The 16,377-nt window shown below is 37.1% G+C and overlaps 1 protein-coding gene across 6 annotated transcripts in view; it reads right to left on the bottom strand.

Moving 5' to 3' along the window:
* LOC140730612 (serine/threonine-protein kinase PAK 5-like) overlaps nt 1-16,377 on the bottom strand; it is a 225,643-nt gene that overhangs the window by 29,660 nt on the left and 179,606 nt on the right. For 5 of the 6 annotated variants that reach the window (XM_073051301.1, XM_073051305.1, XM_073051302.1 and 2 more), the window contains one exon: nt 11,578-12,387. The exons of the other annotated variant lie outside the window; for it this stretch is intronic. In XM_073051301.1, the coding sequence (XP_072907402.1) occupies nt 11,578-12,387 (810 nt within the window). The remainder of the gene's footprint in view (nt 1-11,577; nt 12,388-16,377) is intronic. 6 annotated transcript variants of the gene reach the window in all.

Here is a 16,377-nt window from a genome sequence, read left to right as displayed (position 1 = left end):
GAAAGCCAAACAGATACACCTCCTGTGCTCCCTGAGAAATTGGCGGTACCATTCACAATAGCCATAGGACTAGACACGCCCAGGCATTATCCCTGATGAAGAAGGCAGATCTTGGCATCAAAACTTATAATTGATATCTGTACCCGGCTGGAAGCCTGAGAAAAGTTTATTCGTCATATACGCCGGGAAAGCACTAGATTCATTTTTTAAAAGCTAATTTAGTTTTGAGATTAAGTTATGACTTGGATTTGAACTTCATATTAATTTCTTTCTCAAGTACATAACAAAAATAATTAAAATGTTCATCCTTTAGCAACAGAAAAACAGTCATTAAACTGAAAGCAACTACAGCACAATCTGATTTAGGAATAATGAACATGAAGTTAGTTAAGCTGGTGAATTATATTCACTGATTCTGATATCACAATACTGACAACACCAATTAGATACATTGCCTTTTGAAGCAGCTTGCCTGTGTAATATATAATTAACAGTACATTTGTAAGTGATCCTTAATGTCAAAGCAAAAATGAGTATTTACTTGCTAAAGATGGTCACTTGCAGTGTCTATGGATGATCTGAATGGTGTAACAATACATACATCAAGCTGACACAAATTACGCACAGTATTGAGTAAACACTACAGCATAGAAATAGGCACTTTGACCCATCGGGGCCATGCCTAGTCCCATCATTCTGCATCCGGACTATAGTCCTCCATACCCCTCCCATCCATGTACATATCTATATTTCTTTTAAATGTTGAAATCAAACCTGCATCCACCATTTCCACGGGCAGCTCATTCCACACTCTCACCACCCTCTGAGTGAAGTTCCCTCTCATACTCCACTTAAAAATTTCATCTTTCACCCTAAACCATGACCTCTAACTGTAGTCTCACCCAAACTCTGTGGAAAAAGCCTGGTTGCATATACCGTATCTATACCCCTCATATTTTTGTATACCTCTAACAAATCTCCCCTCAACCTTCTATGTTCGAGGGAATAAATTCCTAACCTATTCAACCTTTTCCTATAATTTAGGTTTTCAAGTCCTGGCAACATCTATGTAAATTTTCTCTGCACTCTTCCAATCTTATTGACATCTTTCCTGTAAATAGGTGACCAAAACTGTACACAATGCTCCGGATTATGCCTCACCAACATCTTATACAATTTCAGCATAACATCCCAACTCCTGTAATCAATACATTGATTTATGAAGGCCAACATGCCAAAAGCTTTCTTTACAACCTTATCTACCTGTGATGACACTTTCAAGGAATTATGGATCTGTATTCCTAGACCCCTTTGGTCTACTGCACTCCTTGCCCAACTACTTACTGTGTAAGGCCTACCCTGGTTGGTCCTCCCAAAATGCAACACCTCACACTTGCCTGCATTAAATTCCATCTGCCATTTTCAATCCATTTTTCTAGCGATTCCAGATACCGCTGCAAGCTTTGATAGTCTCCCTCATCTCTTGCAGTTCAAGGCACAGATTACACTGTTATCTGCCAGATGACTAATTTTGTCCCTTGCTCTCCTTTTAGCCCTCATAATTTCCTTCTTAAGTGTTCTCTTACATGTCTTATACCTCTCAAGTCCCTCATTTGTTCCTACCTGCCTCTACCTATGTACCTCCTTCATTATCTCTTGAAAACCAAGGTTCCCTAAACCTGTTATCCTGGCCATTAATTCTGAGAGGAATATACAAACACTACTCTCAAAATTTCACGTTTGGAGGCCTCCTTATGGATCCTTTCTGATACCATTAAAATTAGCCTTTCTCCAATTTAGAATCTCAACCTGAGGACCAGACCTATCCTTTTCCACAATACTTTGAAACTAATGGTATTATGATCACTAGATGTAGTGTTCCCTTGTATAAACTTCTGTCACCTGCCCTGTCTCATTCCCTGATAGGAGATCTAGTATTGCACTCTCTCCAGTTGGGACTTCTATGTACTGATTAAGGAAACTTCCCTGAATGCATTTGACAAACTCTTTCCTATCCAACCCTTTTACACTATGAGAGTTCCAGTCACTACGTAGAAAGTTAAAATCACCTATCGCAACTTTATTTTTCTTTCAACACTCCACAAATTTGCGCTTCTGCATCCCATGGACTGTTGGGTGGTCTATAACATAACCCCATTAACACGGTCATGTCTGCGATATTTCTCAGTTCTACCCACAAATCCTCACTAGATGAGCTCTCCAGTCTGAGCACTGCTGTGTCATTTTCCCTGACTAGTAATGTCATGTCTCCCACTTTATCATGTCTAAAACAATGGAACCCTGGAACATCGAGCTGCCCCTCCTGCAACCAAGTTACATTAATGGCTACAATATCACAATTATATATGCTGATCCATGCCCTTAGCTCATTCACGTTTCCTACAATACTCCTGGCAGCTCACAGTATTACTCCCACTATGCTCGACTTTTTGATTCCTCCATATCCATATAAGTATGGATCTATACTTTGCATACACCTAATCTCTTATTTCACATACACATTCTGACAATGTTTGTGAATGTGAATAATAGACAAGGTTAAAGGCAGAAAATGTGTTGATAATTTGTTTGATGTTAACTCACCACATGGGCTAGGTTAAAGGACTCTATTCCTAAATTTTTAGACTAAAATGTAGTTGCTGAACTGGAACGAATATTAATTTTTTTCTACATCTTAGCTCAAGAAAATGACACATGTAAATCAACAGTGTGTTTGCCATTGATTGCATGTGAATGATAATGCATCTATGAATTACTTACGACTGTACAAACACTGCAGTATAGTTGGCCTCAGTTTTGCATTTCCTGGTTTTAAAAAAGTGTTGTGAACCAATATAAAAATCAGCAGTCTCAACATTATTTTAATTTAGTCACCTAAAAGGTATAATTTTACAGTGAACAATCTGATGAATAAAAGAGAGTCACTTATGGTCTCCATTGTCCACAAGTCATCCATGCTTTTCAGAAATAGGACAGCTATAATATATTCATCTTGCATATGCTTTCTCTTGGAGATATTTCATTCCAAATATTTTTAAATTTGTATATACCATCCTGGTAATGCAAGGAAATAAACAAATACTTGCTACATATATACAGGAAAATGAGGAAAAGTGTTAGATATTTCTAATTTCACAGGTTGAAGAATGGGAAATGTAATCCCACTATTTAATAAAAAAAAGAATTACAGACCAATTAGCCAAATTTAGTATTGAAGAAATACTAGAATACACTATAAAAGATGTAATAAAGGAACACATGGAATACATTAACAGGACTGGAAAAGTCAGCAAGGGTTTATGAAAAAGAATGTTTGAAGATATAAATAGCAGTATGCAAAGTTAATGCACATGGGATTGGAGGTGATATCCTGGTATAGATCAATAATTTGTTGACAAACAAAAATAAGGAGTAAATGTGCCCTTTTTCTATTGTCAGGAAGTGGCCATTAAGATGCTTGCAGAAAGTATCCATTCTTGGGCCACAGCTACTTACAATGTATATCAATGATTTGGTTAAAGTGGCAAATTAAGTTGATAAATGGTTTAATATTGTCACATGCACTGAGGTACAGTGTAAAACTGGACTTGCATACAGTCCATACAAAACATTACCACAATGCACTGAGGTAGTACAAGGTTAAACCCTAACAGAGGGCAGAATAAAGTGGTACAGTATAGAGTCCAGTGCAGATAGACAGTTAAGTGAAAAGAGGTAGATTGTAAGTTCAAGAGTTGATTTAATCATATTAGCGATCTGAAAGCAACATCTCTAAGTTTGCAAGTGATATAAGGTGGGTAGGGTGGGTAGAAGAATAGTATCAGCTGTGAATAGGCTACAAAGAGGACCTATTGTGATTTCGGTCAGTTGGATGAATGGGGAAAATGCATGGCTGATGCAGTTTGAACATGGCTAACTGTGAGGTTATCCGCATCGATTCTACAAACACAAAGATAGGTAATCTGAATAGAGCTAAATTGCAAAAAGGGAAGATGCAACAGGACCTGGGTGTCCTTGTATATCAATCACAGAAAGCAAACATTTAGGTGCAGCAAGCAATTAGGAAGATAAATGGATGCTCTAAAAGGATTTGACTACAGAAGTAAGATGTCTTGCTACAGTTGTATAGGACCACTAGAGTTCTGGTCTAGAGAAGGGATATTTAATGTCTTGGACCAATACCATTAAACGAGCAGAATATGTACCCCAGGTTGGGAACCCCTGGTCTAGAGTTTTGATCTCCTTTTCTGAGAAAGGATGTTCCTGCCATACAGAAAGTGGAGCAAAGGTTTACTAGAATGATTCATGGCTTGGTAAATTTGGAGTATATAAGAATGAGAGGGAGTTTCACAGAAACTTGCACAATTCTAACAGGACTAGACAGACTAGATACAAGGAAGAGATACAGGGAATGTGTTCCTGTGGCTGCTGTTTTGTTAGGCTCTACACCAGACAACAATCTATACCAAAAAGTTCTACGTTCGAAGTAAGTTTCATTATCAAAGTACATATATGTCACCATATACAACCTGGAGATTCATTTTCCTGCAGGCATGCTCAGCTAATCTATGGAATAGTAACTATAAAATGATCAGTGAAAGATCATCTGGAGTGCAGAAGACAACAAACTGTGCAAATGCAGCTATAAATAAATAACAACAAATACCGAGAACATGAAATAACAAGATAAAGAGTCCTTCAAATGAGATCATTGGCTGTGGGAACATCTCAATGGATGGGCAAGTGAATGTTCAACAGCCTGATGGTTGTGGGGTAATCAACGCAGTATTCTGTGGATGTAAAATATTTGTTATAAATGCAAACGGCTTTTAAAAATATCCTGCTGATTGTGTTTCTAAGGCTGTATAATAAGTATGATTAGTTTATAAAAAATCTGGAACTTGTTGAAAAGCTGTCTTTCTTCATGTTTGATGAAAACCTATTGAAACTTCTCCTTTAATATACTATCTTTTCATATCTCAGCGGTTTCTTCAGTTGCTAGATTATACAGATACAACTATCACCAGAACTAAAAGTAAATGAAAATGTGTGCTTAGGGCAATAAATGCCAACATGGAGGTGGGGTGGAGCTTAACTGCTCATAAGTACACTTCTAGCTGCACATAACTTCCTTTCAAGGTAATATTGGTATCAGTACCCCTCAGATACTGGTACCTGTATAATCTAACCTATCAAGTGAAGAAGCATCTGAAATAGGAAGAGATAGTAGGGGATAAGTTTCAAAAGGTATTCATCAAACCAGAGGATTCCCACCGCTGCCTGTAAGGAGTTTGTACGTTCTTCCTGTGACTGTACGGGTTTCCTCCAGGTGCTCCGATTTCTTCCCACAGTCCAAAGACATATCAGTTGGTACTTTAATTGGTCATTGTAAATTGTCCTGTGATTAGTCTAGATGGTGTGGCTCGGAGGACCAGAAGGGCCTACTCCATGCTTTATCTCAATACATAAATATTCATTTACAAAATGTACGGTACTTCAGCTATGGAATAGATGCATGATTCCAAACCTTGTTATCCAAGACGGTTAACTCACTGTGAGCTCCACAGAAGCATCATCTCACCACTGCAAGATCTAACAGTTACTGTACCTGCTCAGCATTTACCAGCTAGACTTGCCAGATGAAGTACTGCCTTTTGAAATTTAAATATTTTGCTAAAGATGTAACAACCATTAATTAAGGGACAAAAACCCATTTACTAATTGAAAATTAATGGTTAGAAATGCTATTCCTGTAATTTACAATTTTTGTTACTTTTACAATATAAAATGTAAACTATTTTTCCCCTTTTTGTACCTAATCTGACACCACTGTACATGCATATGACAGGTAACAGAAAAAAAATTTAAAAGCCAGGGAAAGCCCAACTGCAAACAATGTCAGATGCCCTATGACAGCAAAATAAAAGCCCAAAACTACATTCAAAGTTTATTATTAATTCAGAGACACTAATCTAAATTTTCTCTCCTCCTCCTAACAGTATCTCGTATCAGCATTTTTAAAAGAAGCTTGTGCTACTGATTATTTGTTTGAAGTTATGTGACTTTCTTTTGCACTACCATTGTGGCAGAAGATTCAGAAATTTACTATTTTAATCTTGTATACAGAGACCAAGTGTAACTATACTTACCATTTTTATGCTCCCCTTGCTGCTACCTAGAAACTAAGACAACAGTCTCCTAAACTGGATGAAGCAGTAGTGTCTGTGTTGATAAGGAGTGGGAGGTTGACATGGCTGGAGATACATAAGAAATCAGTCTGTTTCTGCCAGCTGACTAGAACTGCAAAACAAGTTAAAAGAAGCACAGCCCACCTAAAATAGCAAATAAATAAAGTCCATGGAAATAGGAGAAAAAAAAATCAAACTCCTTGGGGTAGATATTAGGTTGCTAATGATGAACAAGCACTGGTCACCTGCTGCCCTCCATTCTGAATATTTATGTGACTTAAATGAAAACAAATAATTACGCTGATGTGTTAGGAGCCAGAGTTTCTGCAGTACTTTATGAGCTGTGTATCAGTTATTACGTATTGTGCATGCACCTTGGCCTGGAGGAACGTTGTTTTATTTGGTGGTGTTCCTGTATACAGTTAAATGACAATAAACTTGAACTTGAGCAATGACAACCTAAAATCTGTTCCTGTCTCTATATGTTCTCTTGGTGTCTGCCACTAAATTAAAAACACTGTGATTGAAAACTAATATGTTAAATGGCTAAATAATTTTCATTCATTTACCTCTGAAAATTAATGAAAAATATCAGTCATATACTGATATTTACATTCAAGAATGTAAAAACAAATGAGTATTGACCACACTTTGCTTCTAATCACACAATCCATATATACTTGCACCATTATCTCTGAATTACTTAATAAGCTAAAACAAAATTTCTACTTTTTTGACATGCTTTAACTACTTTCCCCAGTGTCCAATTACAAAGCAATAAATTTTAGTCACTTAAGTAAACCATATTTCAATGGTAACATAATTTTTCCACATTAACTACTGAAATTGTTGCAATCATAATCAAATATTAAATAAAATATTGGTTTTAAGTCACAGGAGCAGAATTAGGCCATTTGGTACAATGAGTCTGTTCTGCCTTTCAATCATATCTGATTTATTTTCTCTCAATCCCGTCACACACTCCTTATATGTTAATGCTGTCATTCTTGGGTTCATTCTCATAACCTCCTCCGGTCCTCTCTAATGCCAGCACATCTTTTTTTTGATATGGGCCCAAAGCTGCTCACAATACTCAAATGTGGTCTGATAAATGCCTTATGAAACTTCAGCATTACATCCTTGCTTTTATATTCTAAGTCCTCTCAAATGAATGCTAATATTGCATTTACCTTCTTTACTACTGACTCAATCTGCAAGTTAACTTTTAGGGAATCCTGCACGAGGACTCCCAAGTCCCTTTGCACCTTCAAATTCTGAATTCACTCCCCATAGAAAAAGTCTACACTTTTATCAAAATGCATGACCATACACTTCCCTACACTGAATTCCACCTGCTACTTCTTTGCTCATTCTCCAGGTCTGTCTAAGTCATTTTGCAGACTCCCTGCTTCCTCAGCACTACCTGCCCCTTTACCCATCTTTGTATCATCTGCCACAAAGCTAGCTATTTCATCATCCAAATCATTTATAATGTGAAAAGTAGTAGTACAAACACCCACCCCAGCAGAACACCATTAGTCACTGGCAGCAGAGCAGAAAAGTCCCCCTTATTCCTACTCTTTGCCTTCTGTCAGTCAGCTGTGTTAGAATCTTTCCAGTAATACCATGGGTATTTTTGAGCAGCTTCATGTGCAGCACCTTATCAAAGTTTGCTTCCAGGTGCAAGACCTGCCATCGATACTCAAATTGATGGTACAGGCATTAATATTTGGTTTACAGAGTCCAATTTTGAAAATTATATATGGCATAGAAATTTGGCTATACAGTACATGCTTTTCTTATATGCTACGCAATTTAAATGCACCACAAAATTAACTAAATTCAGTTGGTACTTTAGAATATGCAGAGTGCAATGAAGTCTCGGTGTTATTTTTGCAATGCTAGATCATGTATATGAGAATAAAACTGCAGCGGCCGTTACTAGCAAAAGGAAGCAAGCTGCCTTGTATACAATTTCAAGGAATGAACCTCAGAATATGGAACATAAAACAGTACAGCACTGGAGCAAGCCCTTTGGCTCATGATTTATGTGTCAAACACAATACTAAATTAAACTAAATTTCTTCTTCCTCTACATGATTCACGTGCCTCCACACCTACATATTCATGTACCTATTTTAAAGCAGCTTAAACTCCAGCATTGCATCTGATTCCACCATTAATCCTGGCAGTCCATTCCAGGCACTTACCACTTTCTGTAAAAAAAAACTTGTTCCACTAAATTTCTTCTCAACTTTCTCTCTCTCACCTTGAATGCATATTTTCTGGTATATGACATTTCTACCCAAGGATAAAGTTCAAATGAGATTTCTCTGGCTCTTTACTAAACTCTGAATTATCTGGACAAAAGGAACTCATGCCTAAGCTACTGCTCAACAACTTTCATTCGTTATTTAAGACAACCATCCCATCCAATCTCATCATTAAGCTTCAAGACCAAGGCTTCCACACCTCCCTGTGCAACTGGATACTCGACTTCCTCAATGGCAGATTTCAGTGAAGATTGAGAACAAAATGTCCTCCTTACTGATCATCAATATAGATGCAACCAAGGGTGCATGCTTATCCCTTGCTCTGCACTCTATATGCATATGACTGTGTCCCTAAGCACGATTTCAACTTCAATTCCATCTTCAAATGACAGTACTGTCATTTATACACACACATATGTGTATCCAGACTCGTTGCATCATGGTCTGGTACGGCAAGCCAGGTGCTCCTGTAATAGATGCAGTCTAATCTTAACATAGTTTTCATTTGAATGTCAATAGGGTTAAAAGTCCAGTGATGAATATGTTTTGATAGGTACAAGAAAGAAAAGAATATCTACTTTTATTTCTCCCCCCCCCCCCCAAGGCAAATTCGTGTGTTCTTGCCCAATTTCCAAAATGCATTCTTGGATTTACAGCATCTGAATCTATGCCGTGTCCAGAATTAAATTCAATTTCAGTATAAGATTTTTCAGGGAACGTTAGAGATACTGGGTTGAAATATCACCTTCACTTTCTTGTATTATATTGCAGTGACTTTAAAACATACACATTTCTGAAATTCTGTTCCACTACAGTCAATTGAAATGTTCAGAAGCAACTACAATACAGAATCACAACTGCAAATATAAGGTCAATACAATGTAGGCTAATGTTTAATCCAATAATGTCTAGCTAAAAAATAAATTCGCCAGGAAGGCCTCAAATTGGATGTCTGATCTAATGAATGGAGAAATGTCAGTTGTGATAATGGCAGGTGACAAAACAGGCTCATTCCCTACGTTGCTGAGGTGGCAGTAATGGATGAGGTTCCCTAACTGTCTGAAAGTGAGTACACACACATCAGATAGAGAGTGAATGGAGCTCACCTATAACACATATCATCATCATGTCTACCCTATTTCAGATCACACATGATGGATTCTCCTTTACATACAATGGTGAATAATGTAAGAGAATCACAGTCGCCTCAAAGCTACCTCTTCGGTAGATTCAGTGGAGGAGAATAAAGAATGGAAGTGGCATTAGTTATATAGAATAAGCTAAATTTTACCTAGAAAAGCTGCAATAAATGTGGAAGAAAAATGCTCAGAACTGGTGGACTATTGTAAACTGTAGATTGTTCAAAGATTTGCTAGATACAATTTCTGTTTTCGTTTACTGAGTAGCACTATCATTTTTAGAACAAAATAAGAACAAAGTTTTCAAATCCCTTGAAGGCCTTACCGTCCAAAACTCTGCTGTCTTCTCTTGATACATAATCATCCAAAATATTTGTACTCCTCCAGTTTTGGCCTCATATGCATCCCAAAATTAAATATTATTTCAGTGTTGGCAGCAGTGCCTTCAGCTTTCTATGCACTGTGCTATGAAGCTCACCTTTTGCTATCCTACTTTTCACTTTCAAAAAGTCTTCAACCTATCTCTTTACCCTGCCATAATATCCCTTTACAACACTCAATCTGCTCTTTCAAGCATCTGTTTATTTTATTAAGTTTAAACTACAACAGATGTGTACAAGGTACAACACCAGGTACAACAGTACAAGTAATGTGCTGTACTATTCTAACAGAAATATCAGTGGAACTGCCTGCCAAAGAGTGTTTTTGTCACTCATTGCAAATGAGCTCTGCATATCAGAGCAGGATTGCTAGAAGCTCAGGAACAGACTTCTTAATCTGGTTTCCCAGCTGTCGTACAGAATCATCTATAGTGACCAAAGGACGGCAGGGAAGAATTGCATGATCTTTATTCTCAACAAAAAATCTTGTGGTAACTGCATTCAAGACAATCTGTTAAACATAGACTGAACATGACATACTGGAGGAGCAAAATTGGCTTTTGTCTGTTAATTACAGCACAATTAGCTCACAATTGCATCCAGTGTTTTTTAGGAATACAATTTTCAAGGAAGCAGGAAAAATTGGTTGCTGTGAGGGCATGAACCAGATGCATTACCTGGTGAATGTGCAAAAAATAAAAGCAGTAAGTAAAATGTCTTTGACTTGCAAAATATTAATGTGATGCACAGCACAATATCTAAATTTTACTAAATCATTAATGCCAATGCCTATGAATGGAAAATCCTCCAAACGGCAGTGGATTTGGCTTAGTACATCATGGGAAAAGCCCTCCCAATCACTGAGCACATCAACACCAAATGCTGTCGTAGAAAAGCAGAGATCAGAGATCCCCACCACCCAGGTCATGCTCTCTTTTCGCTGCTGCAAGGACTCGCATCACCAGGTTCAAGAACAATTACTGCCCCGCATTCATCAGGCTCTTGAATAAAAGGAATAATACACTCACTTGTCCCAATATTCAGATGTTCCCACAACCAATGATCTCACTTTAAGGACTCTTTTATCTCATTATTTATTGCTAATTATTTATATTTGCACAATTTGTTGTCTTCTGCACTCTGATTGATCTTTCATTGATCCTGTTATAGTTACTATTCTATTGATTTGCTGAGTATGTCCACAATAAATCAATATCAGGGTTGTAAATGGTGACCTGTATGTATTTCGATAATAAAATTTCCTTTGAACTTTGAAAACACCCTACAGAGGGACATCTTTTTAGATTCATTAGAATACTAATAATCTCTTTCATGTAACTACATATGAATAAAAAGACTAACTTATCGAACTTACCTTTTTGTGTGCTTTTTAAACCAATTATGACTAAATTATTGAATCTTTAAAATAAAGCATCCGTTTCAAAATGAAAGCAGCACAATCACCAATAAATCAGTCAAAAGAGAGTGCAAAATTGCAGCTAAGGAGATAAGAAATCTAGAGAAATCACGCCTACAGTGACACACAGAGGTGTCTGCATATGTATTTGGCATTTACCTTAGGAATGCATGCTACAGCCGTCGTCTCAGACAGCCTGGGATAAGTGTATGAATTATATGAATGCCCAGTGGGTCGAGGTGACTTAAATGCACTGGCTGTGTTTAGCATACTTGGTTCTTGCAGTCCAGATCCTGATTTTGATCTTTGTCTCATTGCAGGTTGAGGACTTGTTGGTGTGACATAAGATGACTTTGGTCGTTTATCTAAGTCTTCCCTTTGTGGTTCTGGACCCAAGTCTTTTTCTTGATATTCCAATTTTTCTGTAGGAGCTTCTCGTTGAGAAACAGTTCTAGAAGGTGTAGCTTGTAGGTGTCTCCTGTGACTTAGTGGTGACCTTTGAGCTCCTGAGGAATCCCTGCTTGTCATAATGTGATCTGTTGGCCTAATCTTTGACACCATAAATGCATGGTAGTCTGGTGGCAACCTACCAAAATCTGCCTTTTGTACACTATCTTCTAAGTAATATGTTTCCACAGATCGAGCTCTGTTCAAATCCTGGCCATTTTGTTGAGCTGGTTTATTATATGTGTAGTATCTATCCCAGTCTTCTGCATGATTTCTCTGTTCTTTGAACTTCCCTGCTGTAAAATCTTTTGAAGATTCAATATCATATGTATGTTTAAGATAATAATGGGTGAAGCCATTTTCTTCAGGACTGCAAGGGCTATGGTTTGAATTTATCTGTGGTGCAGCTGGAGGACTCTCCCTACGTAGAGAGTTTGAGCGAGTTACGGAAATATCATTGAACTCTTCCAACAGGCCATTTAAAGAAGTGTCTTTCCATGCTCTGTTTCCTCTGACTATAGTCTGTAACAAAAAGTAAATCAGTTAATACAGACAGATGCCACAATTTAAAAGGTTTTTAGCATTAGAACACAACAGATAATGCATTAAAGTTAAAATGCATTCCTTTACCAAGAATACAGTTTCTCTGATAAACTATTACAAATGTTCATGCATATTAATAATTTTGAAATAACAAGCTGTTGAAGTTCTCTTTGTCTATATTGTTTTTAATGATCTACTCGATTTTTCCTGCTTAATCTATCCTTTTGGTCTGAATTAATTGAGATAACTGGCAATCAGGGAAGTACGAATCTATTCTCACTCCCCGAGATATAGGTTGTGTCAGTGGTGACGTTCTTCTTACACAAAAAAATTCTTTTCTCTGTCCCAAATCTTCAAGCCCTACTTGAAATGGAAAAAAAACCCACAAATGCTGGAAGAACACATCATTCACTATCTGAAGAACAAAATGATAAAGTAAGGATTTTAGCAGATAATCTTCATCAGAGCTTTTTGTGTGTTTCCAGTATTTTCTGTTTTTATATTGTATGCCATCAAATATTAGTCCATTCCACAGTAACTGATCACATTAAAGAATAATTTAAAAGTTTTTCTAAGCATAAAATCACCATCTCATTCATATTGTCTAATTTTAAATAGAGAACATTGCCTAAGTTAACAAAAGTTGCATCCAAGGAATAAATTGTAATGCAAATTAAGTAGGAGAGGTCCATGAGATTAATGTACCAAGTTTTAACACAAGCACAAAATTAAATATATTTATCAACAATATAAAGCAAAAACATTATTCACTTTTACTTTAAAGGATATTAAAAAGTATTATTCTGTATGCAGTTTTTGGTTGTGCCTTTATTAGAAATTGTTTGATTTTTAATATTGCTTATTGCTCATTACCATCCTGTAATTTAAGATACGGTGCAGCTAAGAAAGATGCTGCATCACAGTTCTAATTACATGAGCTATATATTGATCTCCAGTTTTGTCTGTGTGGAGTTTGCAAATTCTCCTTCTGACAGCAAGGAGAACATGGCTCCATATGGTTCACCTTTCCCTCCCCATCCCAAATCAATGCAGGTTGGTTGGTTGATTGGCTACTGTGAATTACTATGAGTGTGTAGATGAGAGTGACAGAATTGGTGGAGTGGGTGGAGGTTGAGTTGATGGAAAAGTAACAAAAAGAGAGTAATGTAGGTACTTCATGCATGGCATAGACTCAGTTGAAGGGTTGCTTGACTTTATATGAATTGATATTTTAATCCAATTTTAAAAATCTGGTCTTTAGTTCAATTTTCAGGTCTTTTCTGGGGACATAAGAAAGAAAAATAACTTGCATTTATAGAATGCCTTACATAACGTTAGAATTTCCTAAATTGCCTTATAGTCCATGAAATAATTATCAGGCATAATCATTTATTATAATGTAGTAAATGGCTATCAAGTATTCAGTGCAAGTTGCCACAAATATTGGATCATGGCTCAAAAATCAGTTTGAATAAAAGCTGGATAAAGAATTATTTTGGACATTTTTTAAAAAACTTCACCCGTCTTTGCAAGTAGTGCTTTTGTACACTAACCACCACAAAAATTGTGAAGACTTTGGTTAAACAAAACCTTGCCTCAAATGGATCACTTTCACCTGTCCAAATCTCTCACTATGTGCTGGATAGGTTAAGAATGCATTCAGAAACAGTGACAATGATTAGAGAATGATAAATCATTAGAAACATAGAAAACCTACAGCACAATACAGGCTGAACATGTCCTTACCTTGGAACTACCTAGGCTTACCCATAGCCCTCTATTTTTCTAAGCTCCATGTACCTATCTAGGAGTCTCTTAAAAGACACTATCGTTTCCGCCTCCAACACAGCCGCCGGCAGCCCATTCCACACACTCGCCACTCTCTGCGTAAAAAAAATTACCCCTGACATCCCCTCTGTACCTACCTCCAAGCACCTTAAAACTATGCCCTTTTGTGCTAGCCATTTCAGCCCTGGGAAAAAGCCTCTGATTATCCACATGATCAATGCCTCTCATTCAGAATTGTAGCAAAAATATCTGAGGCAGTTGGCAAGTTAGTAAATACTTGGCTGTCAGAAAACAAAGCTTTTGGCCATGGTGTTTAAAATAAGGATTTCCAAAACTGGTAATATGTCCCCATACATTATTTTCTACACTTGCTAAGTCTGATAATAATTAAATGCAAAAAGACTACAAAATATAAATTTATTTAACTTAATAAGTCATGGCTTCGAATCAGTTGTATTTTAATTAATTTTGTAGGCTTGTATTGTTCTCTTAATGTACTGCGCAGGATTTAATTGAAACATTCAATATTACCTGACAAAGCAGTCACAGCCTCATCTGGTCTCTAATCTTAATTTACAGACTGAATATAAAGTTAAAATGTAAATTATGAGTTTGTCTAGTTTCATGTAAAGAAAATATTCATTCTGAAGCCTGTTAAGTACTGTATATAGCTGAGCTTAGTCAGTGTGTTAAATTGCTGCAAAAACAATTGGTTATTAAATTTGTGAGATATTTATACTACTCATCTAACTCATGTAATTGCTGAGGTATGGGCATTTTATTGTCACATGTACTGAGATACAGTGAAAAGCTTTTACTTTGTCCTCCAGACAGATCATACCATACACTGTTTAATTGCATTGAGGTAGTAAAGGAAAACAGAAAGCAGAATATATTGTTGCAGTTATAGGGAATATGCAGTGCAGCTAAACAAATAAAGTGCAAGGACCATAACAAGGTAGTAGACTGGGAGATCAAGGCTACATCCACACTAGACCGGATAATTTTGAAAACGCTGGTTTCACGTAAAAACGATAGGCATCCACACTATGCGTTTTTGAAAATATCTCTATACACATTGAAACGGAGATTTCGGCGAATCTCCTCCTGCTGCGCATACGCAGGACACATTTACCGAAAACAAGCGACATGTTTGATGTTGAATCTCGCCATAAAAGTGCACGTTTGTGTAGTTACAGACTAGAAAAACTTAAAACAACAGACAGCTGTTGGCTCTCGCGCAGGAGAACTTAAAACTAAAAAAAATCAAATACTGGAGCGTACGGTGGCAACCGACAGGGAGTTCACGGACAGATTGACCCGGCTGACGATGAACATTGAAAAACTGACTAACTCTGTTGCATTAATAAAGCACCTTGTTAAATGTATAAAACATGTCTGTATCAGTGTTATCTTGTATTTCCATACAATATTACATTAGGCTGTTACACATCCATTGTCAGAGAAGTACTTGCATAAATAGGGAAAACCACCTTCATACAAGCAAGGACAGAAAACAGGGCAAAGTGAGTATACTTATTTATTCAGTAAGTTATGGGTCAAAGTATTTGGTGAGTACATTTCTAACTCTCTGGCTTCAGTCTCGTTGCCGTCTGTTCTGAAATTGTTAGGTTGCGTTCAAGAAAACAATGAAATAGTGCACTGCCGTCTGACAGTGTTTTCAAAAGTCTCCGGTTACCCCGTCCACACTGATCTGCCCGAGCAGCATTTTCAAAAATACCCACCCTGGAAAGTGTTTCTGAAAAGTCCCGGTTTCGGTGGACGAAAACACCGTTTTAGTGTAGACAGAGGGTAAAAACGAAGAGAAAAAGCTTCAGTTACGGATTTCTCCGGCGTAGTGTGGATGTATCCCAAGAGTTCATCTTTTTTGACATGAGAGGTCCATTCAAGTATCTGATAAAAAGCTGTCAATGAGTCTGACTGCATGTGCGTTCAGGCTTTTGAATATTCTGCTGACAGGGTGGAAAGACTTCTTGATTACCTTAGCAGCTTCCTGAGGCACCAGGAAGTGTAGACAGAGGAAATTATTTAATTTCTATTTACAGCATGTTTGCAAAAGAATAAAATAATCTATCTGAAAAACGTTAACAAGTTCTTACTGACAGTGGGGCATTCTAGAACAAGAAAGGGTAAATAGTCTGGCTTTGACTGTAAGATTGA

Source organism: Hemitrygon akajei, chromosome 7 (genome assembly GCF_048418815.1).
Source record: "Hemitrygon akajei chromosome 7, sHemAka1.3, whole genome shotgun sequence".
NCBI lineage: Eukaryota > Metazoa > Chordata > Chondrichthyes > Myliobatiformes > Dasyatidae > Hemitrygon > Hemitrygon akajei.
Note: the sequence above shows the minus strand (reverse complement) of the source record. Positions and strands in the feature narration are given on the sequence as shown.